The sequence below is a fragment of the Anguilla rostrata genome, chromosome 4 (assembly GCF_018555375.3).
Source record: "Anguilla rostrata isolate EN2019 chromosome 4, ASM1855537v3, whole genome shotgun sequence".
Lineage (NCBI taxonomy): Eukaryota > Metazoa > Chordata > Actinopteri > Anguilliformes > Anguillidae > Anguilla > Anguilla rostrata.
In genome coordinates, this window is record NC_057936.1 from 41328347 (window position 1) to 41355529 (window position 27183).

The following is a 27183-nucleotide window of genomic DNA, read 5'->3' on the forward strand; positions in this document are numbered from 1 at the left end:
CATATAGATCAGGAAATCATTGATTCTCAATAATCATTGACTCTCTCTCTCTCTCTCTCTCTCTCTCTCTCCCCCCAATTAATCAATCTCTATGATGACACCCTAGACACAGAGGCATACTGACAGAGAAAAGAGGAGAGGAAAAAGGTGGGGAAGGAGGAGAGGAGAGGTTATGTAAATTGAAGGAGCGAAGGAGCAGATGTAGAGTGGTTAGTAACATGACCCAAAATCACAGCAGTGCTTGTAAAATGAGAAACAGGCCCCCTTCCCCCTGCCTTTGAGACAGAAAACAGTCTCTATAAAACCGGCAAACGCAACATACAGGAAACACCTGTGTTTCCTGTATGTTTTGTTTGCACACAACACACAAACACAAATTTGGCAGCTTGATAAATGTTTGGTTTCTACAAACGGAGCAACAGAACAAACAATGTGTTCATTAAATAGTTAGTACTGCAGGAATGCACTTCAACTGCATCTGCTAATAAACTCATTGAAAGTGTCCACCAGGCATGCATGCATCCATCTGAAGTGTGCGTGCCAAACTTTGATTGCTTATTCGTTGCTTTTCAGAAAGCTACAAAACACGAAATGACTGATAAGCTTAAATTAGACGCAAGATAAAACATGGCGAAGTAATGTAAACCACTGGTACATTACTACTGACGCTGCTCTCAATGTAAACTACATATAGACGAACCAGGTGATGACAGTAACCAGTTCTGGCCAGTTTTCCTGTGTACCACTACACATTGAAGTTGAAAGTTGATTTTTTTAAAATGTATTTATTTATTTATGCTTTTTTCATTCATTTATCCACTTGTTTATTAGCATACAGACAGATTATAAAATCTAAGTATTCTCCTAGACATTTAGTAAAATCCTGCTCTCTCAATATTTTAAAGCACTATGACATCTCTCTCTAGAGAAAAAACTGAAAAAATGTTGCCACCCTTTCATTGAACTTTACAGCTAATTATCAAGCTGAGTTAGCACTGGCTTCATGTTTGAGATGCCATTTTTATACATTTCCTCAGGTCTTCACTTGTCTGTCATCTCAACAGTGGAGTCAGTGCTACCTCAGTTTGATAATAAGCTTTAAAGAACAATGAAAGGGTGGCAACATTTTTGTTGTCATCCTCAAACTTGAGGCTGGCAGTACAAGCCACAAGGCACCCACAGTAAACTCAGAATCGAGTGCTTCGTTACAGCTCAATATCTACAGAAGAGCAGCCGTATTTCATCAGGGTGAATTTTGCCCACTCTACAGCCCTCTGAGAACACAAGCCTTTAGTCAAGGTAAATCACGGCAGAGCTAGTTTCCCAAAGAGCAGTAACGTGTCCAAATATGTATTTAAAGTATAGTCACATGAAGCCAAATATGTATGGAAAGTATAGTCACTCGACTTAAGTAACTGGTACCACTGAGCACTGTGTGCAGAGCATATTCACCCAATACAGTGTATGATGTGGTGTTCGACACGGATGGCCAAAGCACAGTATAACTCCCTGTCCTGCACTGCACAGCCTCTCGTGTCAGCAGGTCTCTCTGCGCTGTGTTTAGACGGAGGCACAGATGACACCCATCTGCTTAGATCTGGATCCGACCGAGTGGCTGCCACGGGTTCACTCCAGGCAGCCCAAACAGGAAATGGTGTGCTTTTTAAAAAATGTATTTAGCTTTTCAGTTTAAACAAGCCAATACAGCATGTCCTGAGTTTGCACAGTCAAGATTCATAGTCATGAAAAACCGGGTTAAAGGCAAAGGAAAGTAGCTGCTGGATTCTGCCTCCTGGGAGAGTTTTACTAGTTATCCTTACGCCCCCCTTAAGCCCCCTTCCTCCTCCTCATTACTATTAGATATAACACCCCAATATTTCTGGTAGAACACCCCAGGTAATATGCCACTTTTAGATCGTCTAATTTAAATATCTGACTCTCGATCACAAAGGAGAACAGGGCAGTTTCCCCCTCCAAAGAGAGAACTTGTATCCGGTTACTACGTGCTGCAGATTTCACTGCGGTCATGGTGAACATTTCTGACTACAATGACTGTTTTCAGTTCAGCAGTGGCATCTCATAGGCTCTCACACACACACACACACTTGCATAGCTCTAGATCTGTGTCTGCAGGCCTCTGTAAATATCAGGGCCATGTCAGGCAATGATGTTAAATAGGAGAGAAAAGAAAGTGGATTTACTGCATTTTCTTCATGGTCTGGAACTCAGGTGACTCACTACCAGAATGACCGTTACCCAGCTTTGAGACAGAAAGCTGTCAGTGCTCAACTGTGTGAGTAACTGATGTTGTTTTCAGCTACTTCAGCACAGTCAACAATAAGGTACCTTGAAAATTAATTAATACCTTCAATTTACAGGGAAAGAGAAACGAATACAGTGACTGTGTGTGTGTGTGCGTGCGTGCGTACAGTTAAGGCCAAAAGTTTACATACACCTAGTCACTCAAACTCAATTTTTCATAACTCCACACATTTCATGTTACCATACTGTCACACTCCAAGCGTGACACCCCTGGGAGGAGAGATGCGGCAGTAGCAGGGAACATCGTTTCTGTCGCATGGAGAGAGACAGTGCAGACCCACAAACATTAAATAAAATAAACGGACCACTTCACCCTTCTCCCTCACAGGTTCCGGGCAAAAACAATAAACTAAAACTGCAAGCTAAAATAACAAAGACAAAAGAAAGTAAAAACAGAGCAGCAACTTTTCAGTTCCCTGTTCTGTAGCTGACCCGCCTTCCTGGCCAGGTCCAGCTCTTCCAGCATCCCAGCTGAGGATTGCTTTCTTCTTGACTTTTGTGCTCAAAATAAAATGAAACGAAAATCATAACTGTGTTAGCTCCCGGTCTCGGCCCCAAACTGTGGAGAACAGCACCCCTTTAAGCACCTGGGCTGATTAGCTAACGCAGCCCAGGTGCGTGTGCTCTCTCCACGAGCCGGCGCAGCCGAGACCAATCCGCCTCTCCGGCAGATCAAATGCCACACATACATTAACTGTGTTAATTCAATTAGGGTATATACTTCATTTCTATTAGAGGTCATTTAAAAATAATATCTAAGAGACAGATTTATTTCAGCTTTTATGTACTATATCAGATTTCCAGTGGGTCAAAAGTTTACATACACTTTGTTAGTATTTGGTGGCATTGCCTTTCAATTGCTTAACTTGAATCAAAAACTTGGGGTAGCTTTTCACATGCTTCCCACAATACTTTTTTGCCCATTCTTCCTAACAGAACTGGTGCAACTCAGTCAGGCTTGTGGGCCTCCTTGCTCGGACACACTTTTTCAGCCCAGTACACAAATTTTCTATGGGATTCAGGTCAGGGCTTTGTGATGGCCACTCCAGTACTTTCACTTTGTTGTCTTTAAGCCATTTTGTTGCAACTTTGGAGGTATGCTTAGGATCATTGTCCTGCTGGAAGACCCATTTGCGTCCAAGTTTTAACTTTCTAGCTGATGTCTTGAGGTGTTGCTTCAGTATTTCTAGATAATCCTCCTTCCTCATGATCCCATCTATTTTCTGAAGTGCACCAGTCCATTTTCCAGCAAAACACCCCCACAACATGATGCTGCCACCCCCATGCTTCACAGTTGGGATGGTGTCTTCGGATTAAAAGCCTCACCCCTTTTTCCTCCATACATAGCGCTGATTATTATGGCCAAACAGTTCAATTTTTGTTTAATCTGACCAGAGAACACTCCTCCAAAAGGCTAGGTCTTCATCCTGATGATCACCTGCAAACTTCATTCTGGCTTTTTTATGACGGTCTTAGAGTAGGGGCTTCTTCCTTGCGCAACAGCCTTTTAGGCCATGGCAATGAAGGATTCTCTTAATGGCTGATGGATATACTTTGGTACCCGATGCCTCCAACTCCTTCACCAGTTCATTTGTTGTTGGGGTTCAGCTGAGCCTTTCGGACCAAAGTTCATTCAGCCCCGGGAGTTAATTTGTGCCTCCTTCCTGAACGATGCAGTGTCTGTGTGGTCCCAAATTTTTATATTTGCATACAATATCTGTACAGATGCGTGTGGTACCTTAAATTGTTTGGAAATAAGGAGGAACTGGACTTGTGGAGGTCCACAATTTTTTCTTAGCTGAGATGCTTGGATTTTCCCATGGTATCAATGGCAAAAAGGCAGTGGCTCTAAAGGTGGGCCTTAAATACAGCCACAGGTGCCAATTAATGCCAAATTAACTTCTAATTATGACAATTGGCCAATCAGAAGCTTCTAAAAAGTCATTACATCAATTTCTGGAATCTTCCAAACTGTTTAAAGGCAAGACAGTCAACTTGGTGTATGTATACTTTTGACCCCCTGGAATTCTGATAGAGTGAATTAAAGCTGAAATAAATCTGTCTCTTAGCTATACTTGTGAAATTATCTCTTATGGAAATAAAGTAGGTACACTAATTGACTTAACACAGGAAATGTATGGTAACATGAAATGTGCACATGAGTTGCGAAAAACTGAGTTTGAATATCTTTAGCCTATGTGTATGTAAACTTTTGCCGTCAACTGTACATTTGCCATGGACAACTATCGGGCAGGGAAAAGCTGTAGACAGTAATATATTTAATTTCATGTGAGAGCGGATGACCCTCAACTCAAGGTCTCACTAACACAAAAACATACATTCTGAAAATGGGATCACCTTCCAATCCAGATCACTCTCACACACTTAGGTCCAGGTAATTGTAAGATTTCATTCTGCATTCCACGTAGGCCTACTTTGGACACAACTAGCTGGGTTTTAAATTAGTGAAAAATCTGTCAGAGTAACACTAATGTATGTTTGTGTCAGAGTGTGTGTGTGTGTGTGTGTGTGCGCATTAACCTTTGATCTCTAACTATTTTTTCTATTTTCTCACTTCCTGTTCCTCCTCTAGCACTGTCACTCCCTGCGTATCACTTCCTGTGCTGAGGGGGAAGTGGTAGTGGTTCTTCCTCTCCTGCTCTTTCTGTAGATATTTTATCAGGAATATGTTTCACACATGTCAGATGTATGCATTATGCTGAAATATACAGGAATTGTTACAGGTTCACAGTGGGGCTAGTTTGAATAGAGCCTGAACACATGGCACAAAGCATAATAAGTCTCACGCCACGTTCACACCTAAACAATCAGCCTAGCGATGGTGCTGTCTCAAAACTTGAAAATCAGCCTAATGATGGTGCTATGTTCACACCTTAATAACCAGCCTAGCAATGATGCTGTGCTCAAAACATAAAGATCTGCCTAATGATGGCGCTGTGTTCACAACTCAATAACCAGTCTAATGATGATGCTGTGCTCAAAACTTGATAATCAGACAAGCAATGGTGCCATGTTCACACCTTGATAATCAGCCTAGCAATGGCATAGTGCTCACAATTCGACAAGCACAGACCGTGCTCAGACACCACATTCACAGACTGATGATAAACCTAGCAACACCCTCCATGTTTAATGTTGGATATCTAGTTTTTAGATTATCCTCTCTGAGAGTGAGATAATATAATCTGATCTGGAAAACTGGCTCGGAGTGTCAATTGGGGTTGAGCAACGTGCTGTTTGATCATTGGAATGCTCTCTCTCCATCAGTCTCCCCTCAGCTCCACAAACATCAAAGGACACATTGTATCCTAATTGAAATCTACATTTTTAGAAGCAGATCCACTTTCAAGCAGAAACTGGCGTGTTGCGATTTAGTTTTGTTACATTTTTTAAAGTACTTTGTCTAAAGGTGAAGATTACAACTGGTTGGATTTAACAATTATTTGTCAACAAATGTCAACTTTGTAGTTAGAAGGAGAAGTAAACTTCTGTGTACCTCAAATGTGACAAAATTAAATAAACTGATAATGACATAAATAAGCAATGAAATAGATAATGAAATAAATAAGCAAATAAATAATATCTATTCATTTTATGACCTATATTTTTTTCAATGCATATTTATTTCAAAATGACTGAGCCTGTGAGCATTTTATTCTCATCACTATACACATAATACCCCATAATGACAAAGCAAAAACAGGTTTGTAGAAGGAGTGGCTTTGGGACAAGTCTGTGAATGTCCTTGAGTGGCCCAGCCAGAGACTTGAACCCGATCGAACATCTCTGGAGAGATCTGAAAATAGATGTGCAGCAACGCTCCCCATCCAACCTGACAGCGCTTGGGAGGATCTACAGAGAAGAATGGGAGAAATACCCCAAATGCAGCTGTGCCAAGCTTGTAATGTCATACCCAAAAAGACCCAAGGCTGTAGTCGCTGACAAAGGTGCCTCAACAAAATACTGAGTAAAGGGTCTGAATACTTATGTAAATGTACATGACACGCCAGTGTGACACGCCTGGGAGAGAGATGCGGCAATGCCGGGGAACACCGTTGTCTGTCGCATGGAGAGAGAGAGCGCACCCACATAAACACGAAATAAAATAAACGGACACCTTCACCCTTCCCCCTCACAGGTTCAGGGCAAAAACAATAAACTAAAACAACAAGCTAAAATAACAATGACAAAAAAAGTAAAACAGAGTGACAACTATTTTGGTTCCCTGCCCTGTTGCTGAACTGCTTTCCAGCAGACCATCTCCTCTGACTTTTCAGTGGGAGTTCACTGTTCTCCGTCTTAAAAGAAATGAAACTGAAATTAAACGCAACTCAAATAAAGAAACTCGCTCTCGTGTGAGCTCCCGGTCTCGTCCCCAACTGTGGAGAGCAGTACACCTTTAAGCACCCGGGCTAATTAGCTAACGCAACCCAGGTGGGCGTGCTCTCTCCACCAGCCAGCACAGCCGAGACCAAACTGCCTCTCCGGCGGACCAAATGCCACAATATGATATTTCAGTAAAAAAAATAAAATGAAATAAAAAATTTACAAAAATGACTAAAAACCTGTTTTCGCTTTGTCATTATACGGTATTGTGTTTAGATTTATGAGAATATAAATTAACTGAATCCATTTTATAATAAGGCTGTAACCTAACAAAATGTGCAAAAGGGGAAGGGGTCTGAATACTTTCTGAAGGCACTGTATACCACGTCATTCTACTATCAATATCTGGCACTAAATATGAAATAAATATACAACCTTACCATTAGTTTTATGCGTAGACATGTCCGTTTCAAGGTCATACATTGTTTTGGACAATTCGTTTGTAAAATATACACTCATTTGTGAGACCTAGGTGCCTTCCAAAATAGCTGTGCATAATATGACACATGCTGTTTACGGTGTTGTCGCGCTTTGTTGTACAATCTGGCTTGATTCACAATTAATCTATCCAATAGGTGACAGTATAAGCTTTCTAACGATGTATAACATGTCTAATTTTACTTTTGGAATAGTGTTTTATAAACCTGCGTAATTGAAAGTTGTGAATCATCATCGCCGCCTTACGCATTCACTCTCTGGTAGCAGTAAAAGACACTGCACCCTGCAAAACATTATCGATCAGTTTTGTCTTATTTTGTAAAACAGTATTATTATTGAGGACTTAGCAAAGCCATATGTTTGCTAATAGACGAAGCTGACAGTTTTCAGGAGTAAGACAGAAGAGCAGAATGGCAGCATTGATTGTATCTATCTACTGAACACAGATATAATTTCATCATCGCTATGTAAGTATTACTGCTTAAAATATTTCGGTTATATACGTTATTTTTTTAATTGAGTGACTTTAAATAGGTTAGTGGTATTTTATAATCAGTATACACTGCCTGGCTAAAAAAAAGCCGCCGTGTGGATTTTTTTGGACAGTGCCTACTGTGCAAGCCTCTGGAGGCAGTGTCATGATCTGGGGTTACTTCAATTGGTCAGGTCTAGGTTCAGCAACGTTATGCGGCAATAAAATGAAGTAAGCTGAGTACCTGAACATACTGAATGACCAGGTTATCCCATCAATGGATTTTTTCTTCCCTGACGGCACATGCATATTCCAGGACGACAATGCCAAGATTCATTGGGCTCAAATTGTGAAAGAGTGGTTCTGGGAGCATGAGGAATCATTTTCACACATGAATTGGCCACCAGAGTCCTGACCTTAACCTCATTGAAAGTCTTTGGGATGTGCTGAAGAAGACTTTATGGAGTGGTTTGACTCTCTTGTCATCAGTACAAGATCTCGGCCAAAAATGAATGCAATTCTGGACGGAAATAAATGTTGTGACGTTGCATAAGGTTGTCGAAACAATGCCATGACGAATGCGCGCAGTAATCAAAGCTAAAGGCGGTCCAACGAAATATTAGAGTGTGCGACATTTTTTTGGCCAGGCAGTGTATTTCAAACTAATGTAAGCGTTAATTGTTAGCTTCAGTAGGGTTTGTGTTTCATGCACCAGACGTGATGTGAGCTGGTACATTGCCAAAACGTGGTGGACGGAATGTTTCATCTTAAACCTTCTAAAGGGCACATTTATATGCTTTATAATGGACAAAAAACATTTTATTCATTTCTGGAGAGATTTTGGATATGTTTCTGAACCCCTAAATATTTTAGACCACTGTACTGATGGAAAGCATGTAATTCCCACTTGAAAATAATACAAAAGTTTCTTTAATCAAAACAGTTGATTTGTAGTGAAATACATGATTGTGTTGTGATTTACAGCAATGCATAATTTCAACATTTTGGATAGATTTTGAGACGTTGCTTACTTTTTGCTTCATAGAGCTTTAGTAGTTCTGCATATCCTACCTTAGATTTTATGCACTTGTGGTAAAAGAGTTTCTGATCCAGGACATAATAGTATAGTTTATAGGAGAGCTCTCAGTATTTCATTGCAAACTAAAAAAAGATCAAATTCATTTTTTTTCCCTAAACAATTGCATTTGGGGCAATTTCTTCCTACATTATGAATATAATCTAAGTTAGTATTGTAAATGGTACAAATGCCCTGCTTCATTTAAGCCATTTTTCAAGTCAATGTGATGCTCACATCTGGTGTTATAAAGCTTTAAATAGGGTAGCCCCTAAATGGACAAGGATTGGCCAGATTTGTGTGGGTTAAAGGAGTAACATGGTGGTTGAATGTGTTACTTGCCAGTTGTCTTTAGGCAAAAACAAAACAAATGTGCATAATTTTTTTTATTATTCAGTCATTTAAATGTATTTTAAAATGTATTTTTCTAAGCCTAAATTTCCCACTATAACAGTTCACCCAAACTGTCTGGGTGTGGTAATGAGAACTGTCAGTTAGCTATGATTGACAGACCGTGCCCCGTTACCATAGCTACCTCCATGATACACGCTCATCTTGGGAGACTGAATTTTCACAAGCTAGCTAACTTAGTATATCAAGTATCGATAGCTAAGGACGTTGACTTGTATCAAATAATAATTTTTGCTAGCTAGCTAGCCAAGTTAAGATAAAACCACAACTATAACATCCTTATGAAAGCAAACTAGCTAACGTTATCGATAACATTACAGTATAAAAGCAAACATTACATTACAGGCATTTGGCAGACGCTCTTATCCAGAGGGACGTACAACAAAGTGTATAACCATAACCAGGAACAAGTATGACAAAACCCCTAGAAAGAAGTACCGATCCAAGTGCAGGGAACAACCGCGTAGTTCAACTTGGACCCTGAAGGTTAAACTGATTAACACTAACACAACGAGAACGGCAACAACGCAGTCTATGGAAAAAATACAAGCAGTAGTTAAGACAGTTAATGCACCTAAGTCACCTACGAAACAGCTGCCTAGTTACAACCCTAAGCTTACAGTCATTTACAGGGGGGTAGGGAGGGATGGGGAGAGGTGCAGCCTGAAGAGGTGAGTCTTCAGTCGTCGTTTGAAATGGGTCAGTGTCTCAGCTGTTCTGACCTCCACGGGGGGGTCATTCCACCATCGTGGGGCCAGAACAGACAGGAGACGTGTTCTGGAAGTGCAGGTGCGTAGGAAACTACATAGCTAGCTAACTATAAATGAATATAACCAACCAGAGGTAGTCTAATAGTCCTTAAAAGCCACTCTAATAAGTGAACCTAACGTTAGTCAAATAAGCCAGCAGCACAAACTATGGGTCACAAGTTATCCATGGGTCCCCAAATATGATTTACAATGAGCTATCACGGCAAAACGGAGCTTTAGAATGTTGCCAGCAGTGTATGCATGTGAGCTCGACAATACATTTCTCACAGAAAAGGTAGTTTTTCACCTTTTTTTAGTTCATTACAGTGGTGATAGAAGTGACAATAATTAAGTGGTGCTGTGCTGTTAGCCTTTACTGATCGCCGTACAAGGTTAATGTGAAGTAGCTAGCACAATCGGACAGCACTAACCCATAAAAATGTACTTTGAATGACACTTCCTCAATCGAACGGTAAATCTGAAAAACATTTGATTATAGTCAGTGGCACCGAAATTTTCTTTCACACCCTCAATAAACGGCAAAAGTCCCAGTAGGGGATTGAATTGAATTGAATTAAACCTTTTAAAGTTATATCTTTTCTGAAACGTTATCGATTCCGCTTGGCCACAGTGAGTACCGTGAGCTACCTAAACTTCACAGCACACTTGTAGCAGGACGGTGTCCCATAGACAGATATACATGTCTATGGTGTGTCCAGTCAGATTTCTTTACGGGGCGTGGAAAGGGGAGTGCTTACTGAGTCGATAACATTCGCAACCAATTGAAAATAGGATGTTAAATTTAAAACGCATATTTCTCCAAAAATAAAGAATGGACATATTTAATACTTTTCTCATCGTGTTTCTTCAATGCCTCTTGTGCAAATAGCACATAAAACCGAGAAAGTGTGAAAACCACCATGTTACTCCTTTAACAACCAGGTTTTAAAATACCTGCATGAATTTACAACTTATTCTGTGGAATTGTTTAGAAAACACAACTATTGATCTCTGAAATGTATTCTGCAGTTCTGCATACATTTGTTAACAGGTATGTGTTTTGACTTGAATAGCTGTAAAATAAATTAATTCAGTGAGCCCATCTGCGTGTGACAACATCGACACAAATCTGTATGGGTGCTACTGGAATTGCTAATTTTGTCCAGTACAATTTGAATATTTTTTCACATGCATCCAGTTTGGTAGTTACATGGTCTGCAGTGTGAACATGGGTTGGGTGGTGCAATAGGGTGGTAAATAGGACTAATTCTTTTTAACAAACAGTCCACATTTTAATGCTGATGTTGGTGCATGGTGCTATTTTGGTGCTCTTGCCAATTCACACATTATGACTGAAACCAAAATTATCTGTTGATAGGCATCTGAGTAATGATTTGTGCATTTGTGTTTTTCCTTGTTGCATACATTTCAGGATGCCTACTGTTTAAGTGTGCTAGGTGAGTGCTGCTAAGAAACTCTACACTATTTTTGCGATGATACAGACTGATAGCGTATTTTTTAGGGGTCGACCGATTATCTGTCCGGCCGATAATCGGCTTCGATATTTGTCATTTTTCATATTACCAGTATTGGCATATTTTTATCGGCTGGCTGATAAAAAAGTCCCCTTTTATGATGCATGCACTCCGCTAATGCAACATGCGGTCCTCTGATGCAGCCTTCACTCTCTGACTCAATGGCCCGCCCGCAGCACTCTTCTCTGTGAGCGTGTGAGAGAAGCAGCATGGAGTTATATATCTTCACTCAAGCGGCGTAACTTTTACCTTCAATCAAGCGGCATAACTTTTCAAGGAGCGGCGACTGGTGAGCTGAAAATTGGTGTGGCGCAAAACTTTCCTTTAAACTAATCATTGATCTCAAACTGTTTTAATTAATTTTCAGTGATTAACAGGCATGCAAACGATCTGACTAAGCAATTGGAAAGGGACACACAGTTTCTTCGCATTGTGTTAGGGAGATTAAATGATAAATGTGATTTAGAAAAATCAATTTTAATCACTAAGCAGTGGCGGAGACTTCCTCTGATTTTCCTTGAGTATCAATACAATTAATCCACAAAATAGGCTACTCAATACTATCATATATAGCCAGCTCTCCCCAAATAGGCAGTTTTAGTGAGTAGCCTAGGCCTTATTGTCTACATTTATTTTCATTTGCAGTACAAAATTGTGCACATTTTAATCAACATTATTAGTGGATACATGACCTTCTTCTTTGCTGGTTATTCTGAAAGCTAACACGGTAGATAACAGACTGGTGTATCTTGTAAGATACACCAGTCTGACAAGTGTAGATTACTTGGTGATTAAAACAGATTTTTAACGGATAAATTGAATTTATGATTTAATCCCCCTAACACGGTATGAAGACGCTGTGTGTTAGGCTACTTGCCATTTGATTAGTCCGATCGTTGGAACGTTTGATAATAAAGGAAAATTAATGAAAACAGGTTGAGATCAATGATTAGTTTAAAGGAAGGTTTTGCGCCCCACCAATTTTCAACTCACCAGTCGCCTGCGTTTACCCTGTCTGTCCGACATGAACTTGACAACAGGTTGTCACTTCAAACAGAGAACACGATTTCCACTGCTGCGATTAACTTTCAAATGTAACTAGGCTAAAAAGAGAAAACGAATGTGTGATATATTTAGTTATACAAACAGTGTGTTTTGACCTTAGAAATCTTGCCATTTCTTCCGCTAATGCTTCACAACATATTTTGTTCCAATTCGAATTGGTGGTGTCTGCATCAGTTATCTGGACTCGTGTGAGTTATGCATTTCATTGTGCGGTCTGTCGCACGTTCCTGTTCAATGCAAGGACCAATATAGGGCAAAAAACTATGCAGGGAATATCGATCTGTTTATTTAACAATAATCACGAAGATCGGATCTACAAGAGAAAGTAGGATGTAAACCAAGTTAGCCTATATCATAAACTATGAACTAGAGAACCGCCTAGAGAATACAGTCACGATCTGAGATATTCAGCATAGAAAAAAATGACTTGAATGGAAAGTAGGGAGGGAAGGGTTTAAATTAAAATTTTATTTAATTTATTTTTACCGGAAGAAAAACACACTTAAACATTGTTCTAAGTAAAGTCTGTAAAAATAATTTTTCAGTGGGTTTCTGTCTTGCCAAGTGAAGGAAAACAGAAAAATGTATAGGAGAATAAATGGGTGACAAAAAAATATATAAAGATAAGAGAAAGGGAAAATGACACGAATGAATACATGCAATTCTATTTTTTCATCCAGTTCAGTCAAAGCCTGCTGGAAACTCTATGCACTTTAACCAATTTATGTTTTAGGAGTTATTTTATATGTTTATTCATTTTTATTATTCAGTTTGTTCAAAGTTTACTGCCTGCTGTCCATGCAGTTTGTAATTCATCATTCCATTTTTTGTGTTTTGGAAGTTATTTATTTTAATTTTAAAATTCCATTCAGATTGTTTCAAAATCTAGTGCCTCGAACTTCACGCACTTTTTAAAATTTATTTTTCAAATATTTCATGTTTTGCAAAATATTCTATTAAACATATGTTCATTTAAAGGCAGCCTTGTGTTGGGGTTTGTGTTGCTGTAAATTTTGGCATTTACTGCAACTGAATATCGGCTTACTAATAATCGGTATTGGCCCTGAAAAAAGCATATCGGTCAACCCCTAGTATTTTGCATTCTATGAATACAGCTATGACTTTAGAAAAGTGCATCTTGTATTACACTACAAATTAGTACTTTCTATTATTCTTATCAGTAGTGCTGTGCCATACTCATCTTCCGAATTTGGAAAATGATTAGTCAAGTTACTCACATATATAAAGTTATTTAAGTTGCAAAAGTTTATTTTTCCACTGTCTGATATTGTCCTGTGCTATGGAGAACACTGAACTAAATTTAGTACACTTGAAAATGTGCAAACCAAACATGGTTTTTCAAATGAAAACGCAGGTGTTTTAGGGGTGGTCTAACCAATCATTTGTGTCCATGAGGGCCAAGCGGTCCATGAAAAAATAATTTTCAGGGGTATAAACCTCCTACGTCTATTCACTATACTGAGAGCAATGCCATCTTTACTGAGATAAGGTGCCAGATGAGGGTTTCCAATTGAAATGTTTGAATTGCATGTGCCCCTGGGTGACTATTTTTTGTGCATACATTATAGCTAATAGCTAATGTATGCTTTACTTTACATTCTTTTATGTATTTATACATAAAAGAGCATTCTTTTCTAAACTTCATCAAGGGTGTCAGTCATTCTAGGCCTAAAATAAAGCATATAATATTTGATTGTGTTATATAATAAGAGGAAGAAAGTGAATTTTCCATTTGACCAATGTACTGTACATCCATCACCAGTCAAAGAATCTCGAGTCCTGGCAACTGAGCTAAGCTTACGCCTGCGGGAAAGAAGGAAAGGAGGAAGGAAGTGTGGGGTACACTGAACATATAAGAGAGCCGAAGAGCTTTCAGTGTCAACTCAGCTCAGGAGTCAGACTCACAGAATCCTAATCAGCTACCAGACCAGAGAGCTGATTTTGAGTATATAATTACAGAATTACTGTTAGTCACTCTGACAGAGGCACTCACCAGTACCCCATTCTGTTCCATCCAGACTAGATACTGAAAGCTCTCTTATTCCTGAAATAAGGAAGCAATTGAACACACCTGACTAATCAGAAATACCTGTGATGCCATCTGTCCCATAAATGAAGGGGCCTTGAAATTGGAAGGGGGAGCATGTTTAAAAAGTTCTGTCATTTCTACATGGTGAGATCAAAATGTATTGGGATGGCAGGTCTGTCATCCCGCCAAGTTACACACTGGTGGGGCGGCATGCTCCATGCCTATACAGCATGGAGTTTTGCACTTTTCAGGGTCCCCACCAGAAATAACCACAATACCCACAGACTCTCAGCCCTTATAAACATAAATTTGTGTACCTTCTGAAGTTGTACAGAATTCAGTACAACTTCACACAACCACACAATAAAGCCCCAAACTTAGAGGATTTTGCGTTTATTCCTTCTTCTTTTTCTCACCTGATTACACCATCATAAATGCTCCAAGCCCACAGAGAATACATCTCCCCGTTGGGCATTTACGTACATATTAAGTAATTAAAATATCAGATACACAAAAATATGCAAGTGCAGACGTTTAAAAGAACTAAATTGCAGCTCTTGTGTATAGTTAACTCATACCTTATCTCACCGGGTAGCGCGTTTGCCTTTGGAGCTTCTTGGACAACTGACAGATACGGGTTCAAGTCCCCCCTTAGACTCACATGAACCTCTAAATAATTACACTGGATTGTTGGCTAATAAAAAAATTTGAAATATTGCTTTTGCATCAGTGAAATCTTTGCGGGAAACTCATTTATATTTCTCAAATCCAAATGCAATACACCCGCACCTTAGACACTTCCATTTTCGCTGTTTTGACGAAGTTTAATGTTAGCTACCTTGCTAACGTGAGGACAGGCTGAGTGTATAACATTACTACAGACGGCTCAAAAAAAAATCAGCGTTGCACTTCGGTCCGGTAGGTAACGTTACCGGTAGTATAGAAACTGGTGCAAGATAATGACTTCTTCACAGCAAGTATATCCATTTTCTTTAGGTCCCATTGTGCCTGTACTGGTGACTACTTTTTAACTAGCCTACTGTAGCTATACCCTGCACTGCCACATTTCTAAATGAATGTTAGCTAGCTCTGTATTATCCTCTACTGACATACAATTATCCTCTACTGACAATTAGTAGGTCTGTCTTGTACAACAGCCCATTAAAAACACGTACATTTAAAATATGACTTACACTTTCATATATGTGTCATTCATGTTCAAAATTATTGAATTCCTGTGTGAAATTGTTGAATTCCTACCTGTTTCTTTCAACTAGAATGTGTGTTTGCGTGCATTTATGTGTACATGTCTCTCATAGCCTACATTGATATGAATTGCTATTATCACTTACTCATAATGAACACACTACAAAAACATGATATTTGATGAAAAACACATTTTCAACATACAAAAATGCCAAGTTACTCATACATACAAAGCACTGTCTATCGGTAATTAATTCAAATCTAGCCATGCCATTAAAAGTATTGATATTAAAACTGTGCCATGTTACATGAAACAATAGCTATAGGCTATCTTAGCTCACACAAATTAAACAAGCTGTATTACAAAGCAATGCTACCCAATGTTTCCTACATTGTTTCAAGTAACTTGAAGTTCCTCATCCAGGACTACATCCAGTTTTTTAGCAGAGTCAGAGGCAATCACTGTAATACCATCAACAGTGTTGGAGAACTCTCATAGTAGGGAGGTCTTGTAAGGGAGGAAGAGCAGTTCTGTCTTGTCAAGAAATACTTATGCATTTTTTACAATCCATTTACAGTACAGCCAAATATATACCAAATTACCCTATTTAAAAAGTTTCAGTTTAACCATATGTGAATTGTTTGATTACAGATCTGTGGAGTACAGAGCCAAATCAAGAAAAAAGATCTTTGTCATAAACGTTATGGAGCTCACTGTACATTTCTTCTTATGCTCTATGTTAAAATGCAGTTTCCTTAAATGTTCAAAATATCCATAAAACGAAGCAGTGCTGCTATTCAAATGAACAAGCTGTTAATGTGTTTTTTTGTATTAGTGGTTCTTTGCTGCTATTCAAATAAAGAAGCTGTGAATGTATTCATTTGTACTAGTGGTCCTTGATCCTAGTGGGTTTGCCCTTAAACAATCTAAGTGTATTTTATGGAATCTGGCCCTAAGTATGTTTCACTGAATCTGACCCAAGAGCACTGAAAATGAGGAAAATGAGTGCCACAATGTTTGCTGGTCTTTGTTTTGACCATAAAGTAACCAGTTCAGACCCAAGAAACCAGGTAAACTGGATTAACTGTGTAATAAAATGAAATTAAATGCTAGCAACAATAACCAGCAGACCTTGTGCCCTGCCAGATCAGAAGCACCATTTTCCTCAGTCATTATACATAAATAATCCACTAAACTGAAAACATTTTTTGCATCCCTGGAGCTCATTGGCACTACCCATTGTAAATCTACTTCTTTTTTACTTTCAAAACCACCTTTAATTACTGAGTCAATTCAGAGAAGCATTACTCTAATACCTTAGCAGTTATGTTCAGAAAAAAAAGAATAGAAACCTCACACAAACTCCACACAGACTATGCTGCTGCTGGTTCAAAGTTAGGACATTTATCAAGACATAGGACGCCACGAGAGACAACCTAATCTCTCATCAAATCAGTCTATGAGGGAAATATGGTTGCTAGCACTCTTTAACATCACAATTCAGGAAGGATGAGTTAAACTTTAATTAGTTCAGTCTGAATAAAGAAGAGTAATTACATCCAATTACACTGGGTGTACAGGGTGTATAAATGTAACTATAAGTAAGAAAAACCCATGATGCCCCTGGAATTGGTATGTACAGCTGTAATTGAAGTTTTCCTGGACCAGGATAGGTAAGCCCTGCAGGCACTGTGGCTGTCCTGGACCAGGATAGGCAATCCCTGCAGGCACTGTGGCTGTCCTGGACCAGGATAGGTAAGCCCTAGAGGTACTGTGGCTCTCCTGGACCAGGATAAGCAAGCCCTGCAGGCACTGTGGCTGTCCTGGACCAGGATAGGCAAGCCCTGCAGGCACTGTGGCTGTCCTGGACCAGGATAGGTAAGCCCTAGAGGTACTGTGGCTGTCCTGGACCAGGATAAGCAAGCCCTACAGGCACTGTGGCTGTCCTGGACCAGGATAGGTAAGCCCTAGAGGTACTGTGGCTCTCCTGGACCAGGATAGGTAAGCCCTAGAGGTACTGTGCCTCTCCTGGACCAGGATAGGTAAGCCCTAGAGGTACTTGTGGCTCTCCTGGACCAGGATAAGCAAGCCCTGCAGGCACTGTGGCTGTCCTGGACCAGGATAGGCAAGCCCTGCAGGCACTGTGGCTGTCCTGGACCAGGTTAAATTATGCCTAGATCAGTGGCATGAGTAATGCAGAGAGGAGGGGGAGAACAACTGACTCACCCTGACAAAGTTGTCGGGAAAGAGGCCCCTCCGCCCGTCCACCTCTCCCTCCCACCAGCCTCCGTCATCCTTTCTGATGTTGCTGATGATGTCGCCTACAGAGATGGTCAACTCATCGTCGTGCTGGGCTTTATAGTCAAACTCCACTATGGCTTCCACTGTACAGGGAGAGGAGTGAGAGGTACAGGGTTATTCCACAGAGACTCCACTATAAAACGCACATGCTCTGATCATGATTCAGGCTGATCCAGGGACAGTGACTAGGAGCGTTTCAGCTAGAAAGCCAATCAATTGATCACAGAAAGGACACAAAGAATGGGAAAATGAATGGATGATGGGGGAAGCGGAGGTAATGAAAAAGAGAAAGAGTAGGAGGGACAGCAAAGATGAAAAGAGATAAGAAAGGAATAGTGATATGGAAAGCTGGGGAGAAAAATGAGGGAAGACAAAAAATACAAGATTGAAAGACGGACAGATGATGATGAATGATTGTTATGTTGGCCACCAATAAAACATACAAAAAAAAGCTGCGCAAAGTATTTGCTAGTACATAAAAGGCTATGATATAGAGTTTACTGGCAGCAATACCATTTATAAAGGCACGAGGCCCTGTTTAAAGACTGTGAGATACGTTGTTAAGGGCTGTTAGCAGGATACAAGGATGTGATGCAGTGTTATAAGGCTGTAATGAGACATGATTCAGAGATAAGCAGATAACGCCTCTCGCTTTAGGCAGTTACAGGGGTCTCCATCAACTCACTGCTGCTGCCTCTGAATCACTGACTTAGCCCTGTGCTTTCAATCTACATCTCATTATACCACCACTCAGATATGTCACTGCGGGGCAGCTCTACTGCATCCTCATACACAAACACAGGCGTGCATACACACACACACAGGCACAGTACATGCACACACGCACATACACAAACACGTACACAGACGCAGCACACTTGGACATACACACACAGTCATAGTATACATGCGCACATACATACACGCACACACTACACATATGCACACACATGCACATTCAGTACACATTTACACACACATGCACCAGGAGTTCTCACAGGAATACACAGTCTTGGTAACTTAACATTAAAAAAAATAACAGCTCTCACATATGATGCTTTATCTCACGGTGAAGAAAATTAACTCCCCATAATTCAATGATTCAAAGTGAAAGAATACTCCTGCACACATGGTTTACATCTGCACATTAATTGTTTAAATTTCAGTCTGGGACCTTCCACAAGACAGAGTGTAAACAGTGTTCAACTTTCACATACATACATAAATAGTCCATTGTGATTGGTCAATGACCTGGATCTGTATTAGTATGTTGGGAAAGGATGCCTTTTTCTTCAAAACCATCCATCTTTATAGGTGTTGTAATAAAAAAGAAACAAACAATGAAAATAGACTACATACATTTAATTTTTTCAAATCTGATATCAAAACAAGGGACAAATAATGAAGGTTTATGATAAAGGCTTCTTTTCTCTAATATGGTATGGCCTAAAATGTTTCAACTGTTTGTCAACAGCAAACACAAGCACTTCTCATACAGTACAACAGCCCTACATCTAAAAAACTGAAATAACACCCTATCCATGTCTGCAAGGGTTTCCTCAGGGTACTGCAGTATCCTCCCTAAAGTTGAGTGTATACCTCTGCGGTGGTCAAAGTCAATGTGGAGCTTTGTTTTCTCCTGCAAACGCGTGATTTTACATTACTTAGCTTGTACGAACTAGCTGAAATTTGTTTCCACAGCTAGTACACATCCAGCTTAACATGCAGGTCAGGCTAACTGGCGAGTCTAAACTGCATGCAGGCATTAGTGTGTGAATGAATGCTGTGTGTTCCCTGTGATGGATTGATGACTGTCCAGAGAGGATTCCTGCCTCTCGCCGAATGCATGCTGGGATAGGCTCCAGCCCCCGCGAACCCTGCCAGAAATAACCGGGTTAGATAATGAATGGATGGATGGATGGATGAATTACACCATCTGATGAAGGCTTTCCTGACAGTAGACGTGAAAAGTAGTTCTGTAAGTCTCTGGATAAGATTGTCTGCCAAATGACTGAAATGACTACCAAAGCAACCATGTTATTTTTTGATAATTTTAGTGGATCTTCACCGGGAAACACTAAGGTCCAAACCCTGGTTGAGGCCTGGGGTGTGTTTTAAGCTTAGTAATCTTGTGTGAGTAATGCTTCCTTGAGGCTGCCTCATCGCCCAAAGATACACAGTAGCTGAATCATGTTACTGTATGTGGTTGTTTGCTTATTTAGTGTACAGGCTGCCCAACCAAAACAACTGTTTTTCATGACTTTATTCCCAATGTATTCCCCCTGTAGGCAGGTCATTCTTACAGAATGAAAAAGTTGCAGTCAATATAAAATCAGGGTTTAATTATGTTACTAATAAATGTTAATACATGATCTAGTATAATTTTATGATAGCCTAGCTTTTTGTTAACTTAAGGTCGTTGTTAACCAATAACGGTTAACCAACTCTAACCCTCAGTATTTTGCTTTCCTTTGCTTTGGTGCCCTTCTTGCACCTCTTTTGTGAACAAAACATGCGTAACAGGAAGCACCTAAAAGTATCATATATTTAAAAGAGTAGTATGGGATAAACAGGTTATACCAAGAGCTTAGTGTAGAGCAGGGGGAATCCTAATTCCCAAGGAGAAAGAGCCCTCAGTTTTAAGCCAATTTCGGACCATATCCCTCCTGAATGTAGAAGGTAAGATTTTCTTTAGTATAGTGGCACAGAGGCTAGCAAACTATTTAGAAAGGAATAGTTTAATAGATACCACAGTGCAGAAAGCAGGAATCCCAGGTTTTGCAGGGTGCATAGAACACACTAGCATGATTTGGCACCAGATTCAGACAGCCACGATAAAGAAAAGAGATTTACATGTGGTGTTTTTAGACCTGGCAAATGCATTTGGTTCGGTACCGCATAGCCTTATTTGGAGTGCTTTTGATTTCTTTAGAGTGCCAGGGGTGATTGTAAACTTGGTGAAAGCATACTTCCAAGATATTAGAATGTGTTTTAGTACTACAGATTTTACAACAGCATGGCAGAGACTACAGATAGGCATTGTGGCAGGGTGTACTATTTCCTCACTAGCATTCACAATGGCGATGGAAGTAATTATCAGAGCATCAAAGTAGGTGGTAGGTGGGGAGAGATGGCACCTCCCACCAGTTAGGGCTTACATGGATGACATGACACTGGTGACCATGACAGTGCCTTGTACAAAAAGGTTACTAGAGAAGTTAAATCAGAATCTCAAATAGGCTAGGATGAAGATTAAGCCTAGTAAGTCGAGAAGCATTTCATTGACCAGAGGGAAGGTAATAGAGAGAAAGTTTTACATTGATGAGGAAGAAATTCCACCTATGAGGGACAAGCCAGTGAAAAGTTTGGGTAGGTGGTATAATGGGGAGTTGAATGAGAGTGAACAGATAGAACAACTTAGGAAAAACATTGTAGAGGGGATAGGAAGGATAGAGAAGTCAGGGCTTCCAGGCAAGTTGAAGTTATGGTGTTTGCAATTTGGTTTATTCCCTATGCTGATGTGGCCATTGTCAGTACATGAAGTGCCAATATCAAAGGTGGAAAGGCTTGAGAGGTTGGTTAATTCATATATTAGGAAATGGCTAGGAGTTCCTCTGTGTATTAGTAGTGTGGCATTGTATGGGAAAGGCATTCTCCAGCTACCAGTAACTAGTATAACAGAGGAGTTTAAGTGTCCCAAGGTGAGAACAGAGTTGTTGCTATCGGGGAGCAAAGATATAGTAGTTAGTAACTTGGTCCCAAATCTAACTAGAGGGAGGAAATGGAACCCAAGACAGGCAGTACAGGAAGCAAAGGTAGCTCTTAGGCATACAGACATTGTAGGTAAGGTGCAACAAGGCCGGGGGAGCTTAGGGATCAGCTCAGGGAAACCAGTATGGAGCAAAGCCCCACAGAAAAGAGGTAGCTGGTAGTGGGGCAGGTACGTCGACAAGAGGAAGTAGTGAGGTGTACAAAGACTGTGGCCCAGGCTAAGCAGGGACAGTGGATGAACTGGGAAAGTGTAGAGAAGAGGAAGCTTAGCTAGAGGGACCTGTGGAGTACAGAGGAATATCGTATAAAATTCCTGATAGGGGCTACTTATGATGTGCTGCCATCACCACAGAACCTAAAAAAGTGGGTAGATGGGGACCCGTCTTGTCCACTGCGTTCAGAGATGGCAACTATGAGGCATATTCTGTCAGGCTGTAAGACTAGTCTTCCTCAAGGTCGGTATAGGATGGCGACATAACCAGGTTTTGAAAAGCTTAGCAGCAGGAATTGAAAGCAGAAGAGTACAGGTGAATTCAGGATGTAATCGGGTAGAGTGCAGCCATTCAATTTGTCCGTGAGGGAGAGAAATGTAGAGGAGGTAGCCTAGGTTTTTAGGCTGGCATGAGTCAGGCCACCTAATGGGAGCTAATGATTGGGAGATGCAGGTAGATTTGGGAGGAAAACTTGTTGTTCCATGAGAGATAGTTAGCACTAACTTGAGGCCTGACCTAGTGTTATGGTCTGCGAGTCAGCGGATAGTTTATTTTATATAATTGACAGTGCCCTGGGAGGATTCAGTGGAGGAGGCTTAAGTAGGCAGTATACTTCATAATAACTCAACTTTTTGAGCAAAACAAAGCAATGAGAACAACTGAAGAACAAAAAGACGGGGTGTTGTGTGTTCGTACGGTGCAGTATGCGACGGCCTCCAAGGAGAACTTTTGGAAAACTTCTTTCTTGTTCTCCGCCTCCCCCTCTCAGCTATTGGTCCAAATATCACATGGTTGGTTACGTCACAGTTGAGAGTTCAGAGGGCAGACTTCACATGCTAAAGTACGGAGAGTCAACGCCAATCTCTCTTTTGTAGAGATGGGATTTCTGTGAGTTCCTGCATGTTTGATGAATGGTGCTACTCGTTTCAGCAAGTAATCAAAACGCCTAGCACACATTCGGAAATAAGAGAAAGTGGACCCCTCGTCTAAACTCCGCATTTCCCGAATGTACAGACAAAACTCTCCATTCTCTGTCCTACTCTGATTTAGAGGGCGAACGTACCATCTCCTTCGCCTTTTTTACTTCTTTTGCATAGCTAGATACACTAAATCCACTTTAAATACTTTAAACTTTTCGTTTTGTGTTGTGATCTCGCGTAGTCCTTCTCTTTATACATCCATGGCGTAGCCGCGAGACGGAGGTCTAGGCGAGATTCCAGCCCCGGTTAATAGCTGCCTTCGTATTTATGCACGCCCCAGCAGCGTGGAGTGACTTTAAACGGTGCGGTGTTCTCACTGAGTATACCGACAACAGTGTTCGTGGACATGTTCGCCGGTGGTTCTGAATCCTGAAGTTTATTCTTCTTACTGAGTATACTGCCAGCTTTATGAAAGGAAAAAGCTTAGATATGCAGATGAAAAGCTAGGGTTTGTCTGGTAGAAGTGGGATGCAGAGGGTTTATAGCTTGATTGACTACATCATTATTGGGAGAGCTGGGGATTCGTGGGCAGAGTTTGCGAAAGGCGGTAAATGAGATGTTGGAAAAAGCATTGAAAAGAAGTCAGTGGATTTGGTTGAGGAGAAATAATGTCAGCTGGGGGCCAAATTAAACACAGGGTAAGAGTATTCCTTTTCTTCTCTGTTGTTTCTGCTTCATGTGTGATGTTATCAGGAATAGTTCTGTTTTCAACACAAGGATAGGATAACACAAGGAAGTTCTGCATGTGGGTAGCTGGAAACAATTATCCATTCTTTCATTTCATCCGCCTAGACTATTGCAATGCCATTTTTACTTGCCTTAGCAGGTCAGGACTGGATCGACTCCAGTTGGTCCGGAATGCCGCTGCTAGGCTGCTGACTAGATCCCGCTGAAGGGATCATATTACCCCCATGTTGGCCATGCTTCACTGGCTACCAATTAAATTCAGGATTGATTTTTAATTCATGGTGATGACTTACAAGGCATTGCATGGTCAGGCTCCTACATACATTAGTGAACTGCTGTCTCCATATTCCACCGGTAAGTCTCTTAGGTCTTCGGACTAAGGACTGCTGGCTATCCCTCGGTCTCGACGGAAGACGAAGGGTGATCATGCTTTTGCCACTGTGGCGCCCAGGTTATGGAACAGCCTCCCCATTGATATTAGATATGCAAACACTGTGGACACTTTTAAGCGGTGTCGAATAGGGCTGTCAAAAAATATTCGAAGTTCGAAAACTATTCGAAAATCTTTTTTTTTAAGTTCGAACTTAAATTTGAGCATTCAAATATTTGTTTTGGATCCCACGTTTTTGATTCCACGTTTTGTAATTAACATAAATATACAGGCTTTAATTTCATGCGGTGAATCATGTTCATGCACGCAAAGTTCATTTCCTGTGCTAACGTTACTGGTCAGCTAACAATTTAGGCTAAATAATGTTCCCATGGCAGGCTGTTTTCTAAAGATTTTGATAAAATTGGATGATGAAAGAAGTTAAACAATCTAAACTGAGTAAGTAATTTATGTTGTTTTAGGCTACAGGTATTGAATAGTCTGAATAGTTTTTGTGTTAAGAAATAAACAGGGAGTTCCTATAAACAATCAAAAATGGCAAATTACATCCACGAGAAAGTGCTTTATTCATTTGCGCATTAGGCTATAGAAACTGCAGGGGGCTCATTTATAAAATGAACTTGCGTGCATACGTCAAGTGAAGACCTGACGTAGAGCCACAGCCGTTTCCATGGTCAAATCGAGTCATGTTGAAATTTTCACTACTTTAACGTGATTTTCTACACACGCGCCACACAGTTGATCTAAAATACGTTTTATAAATCAGGCCCCAGATGTAGTAACCTAGTATGAAAGTTCACCGATGTCCTCTATTCTACTGCCCGCTTGTGGAAAACAATGCGCTTTAGAGGGAGCGTCACATGCATATTGCGCCCGACAACAATCGGCTTATTTTTGCTAATCACAGGCAAATGATATTCTAATATATTTGAACGTTGACTAATTACAAAAGCTAATATTCTAACTCAATTTCATGGCACTTTTGACAGCCTTAGTGTCTAAAGACCCATTTGTTCAGACAGGCTTTTAACTGATGCTCAAATTGTTTTATGTTGTTGTTTTACGGATGTGTGTGTATACATTTTCTGCTTTTATTTGCACTTTGTAAAGAAACTTTCTGGCTCTTGTCCTTGAAAAGTGCTATATAAATAAAGCTTACTTACTTACTTACAATGAGAGCTAGCATGGATGGGGGTGGTTCTGGGATGCTGGAACTAACTGTTGAGCCTTCCTGAGGTGTCGTGGGCCTAACTTGACGAAACACCAGTGAAGGGAGGTGCCCACTTGATAACCCTGGTGATATGCTGGCTCTCACTGCCTGTCTATCTACACGTTCGGTGTGATGACCATTAGGGGCCATGTGGTAGGGTGTGTAGCATCGGCATTGTCAATACCTGGAGCTCACATCAACAGAGCACGGGTCTGTTGAAGTTGGCAATGCTGTTTGGGGGCTGCTATGGGCCATGTAATACAGTATTTATAGGCATGTTAAGCTGGCTTTACACAGTGAAACTTTCACGCAACTTTAGTTGCTTGAAACTTAGGTGAAACTAAGTTGCACTTGAGTTGCATAGTGTAAAGCCGTCTGAAACGCACTTGAAACTCAGCTGCAACAGTTGCAAAACTCTCAACTTTGTGAAACTAGTTTCATGCAACAGCCAATCAAAGCGCTGATAACGTGCCAGGTGATCATGTCAAACTACTGTTGATGCGGTATCATTTCAGCTGATTGATTTCAACTCAACAACATGGCCTATCACCAAAATGGACAATAAATAAATAAGCATTAATGCATTAATAGCTCTCTTCCTTATCCGGGACAGCAATTATGAAACAAAGTAGCCAGCCAGTGCCAGAATAAAAAGTGATACAACACGTCCAAATTGATATTATCCAGCGAGAAATCGATACGAAATAAGATACAAAGATGCAAATGTAGTTACAATGACACTTCCCACTTGATATAATCTAGCGAGAAAACAATACGACAGATGAAAAATGACCAATCTAGCTAGATAATCTTAGTGAAATAAACTATTAAATCAAGTGTGTTGCATGAGACTTTGATTATTTTTGAATTGCTTCGTGTAACTGTCAAGTTGCATGGAAATTATGTTTCATGAAATTTGCAACCTGCAACTAGTTGCGTGAAAGTTTCACTGTGTAAAGCCAGCCTTGAGCTTTCTTTTGCCAATGTGATTGGGTTTCTTCATTAGGGCACAAGTATCTTGTGTTTTATTGTAAATCAAAAATGGTGATACATTAAGTATGCAAATTTTGCAAGCAATAGTACAATATAATAGAATATCTGTATTCTTTTAGAATACTATGTATATTGACAGCCCAAAGATAAAATTGACTTCAAAAAACCCAAAATATTGGAAGCAAAGGTAAATGTTAGGGTACAACTAACCAGTGTTCAGACAGCTATATATAAAATCATCCCAAAAGGAAATCTAAAGAGAAAGAGGGTAACTAAAAAGGACCTGAAGAACTGGGTGTTGAGTCTGCATTGGATATTGGCAAGGATTTCTGCTATTCTCACTACAGCGCGAAGCTCATTCCACCATTCTTTTTAGGGGGGGGGGGGGGTGTGGTAGAAGAGACAGGAAAAGTGACCAGGAAGCTCAGGCACACAAGGCACCCAGATGTAGCAGAACACACAGGTTTGGGTGGTGTGTACAGTGACCTCCTGAGGATTGATAATGATATGGCAGTTGGTTCTCTCAGAATTCTGACTGATAGCCAGGGAAATATTTTCACTGGACACTTGATACATCCCACCTTATAACTTCAAAGTCCCAGGTCATTTGTGAATGGTTTAAATAGATTTTGAAAATAGACACTCCATGCTACAAACATGATAAAGGCAATGACAGTGCTGTGAAGTTTAGGTAGCAAACAACAAGCTGAATCCTTTTGACGTAATTCACACAGAAACTAGCCTATATGCTCAGATCGCTTAGTTTCACTCACTGTGGCCAACGGAATCGATAACGTTTCAGAAAATATATAACTTTAAAAGATTTAATTCAATGTTCTACTGGGACTTTTGCCATTTATTGAGGGTGTGACAGAAAATTCCGGTGGGCTGACTATAATCAAATGTT

At 40.3% G+C, this 27183-nt stretch overlaps 1 protein-coding gene across 5 annotated transcripts in view; it reads right to left on the reverse strand.

Moving 5' to 3' along the window:
- Nucleotides 1–27183, reverse strand: part of sh3kbp1 (SH3-domain kinase binding protein 1) — a 124712-nt gene that overhangs the window by 69016 nt on the left and 28513 nt on the right. For 4 of the 5 annotated variants that reach the window (XM_064332679.1, XM_064332681.1, XM_064332678.1 and 1 more), the window contains exon 2: nt 17958–18115. In XM_064332679.1, the coding sequence (XP_064188749.1) occupies nt 17958–18115 (158 nt within the window). Of the gene's footprint in view, nt 1–17957; nt 18116–27183 lie in introns of those variants that run through there. The other variant, XM_064332683.1, reaches the window with a different exon arrangement.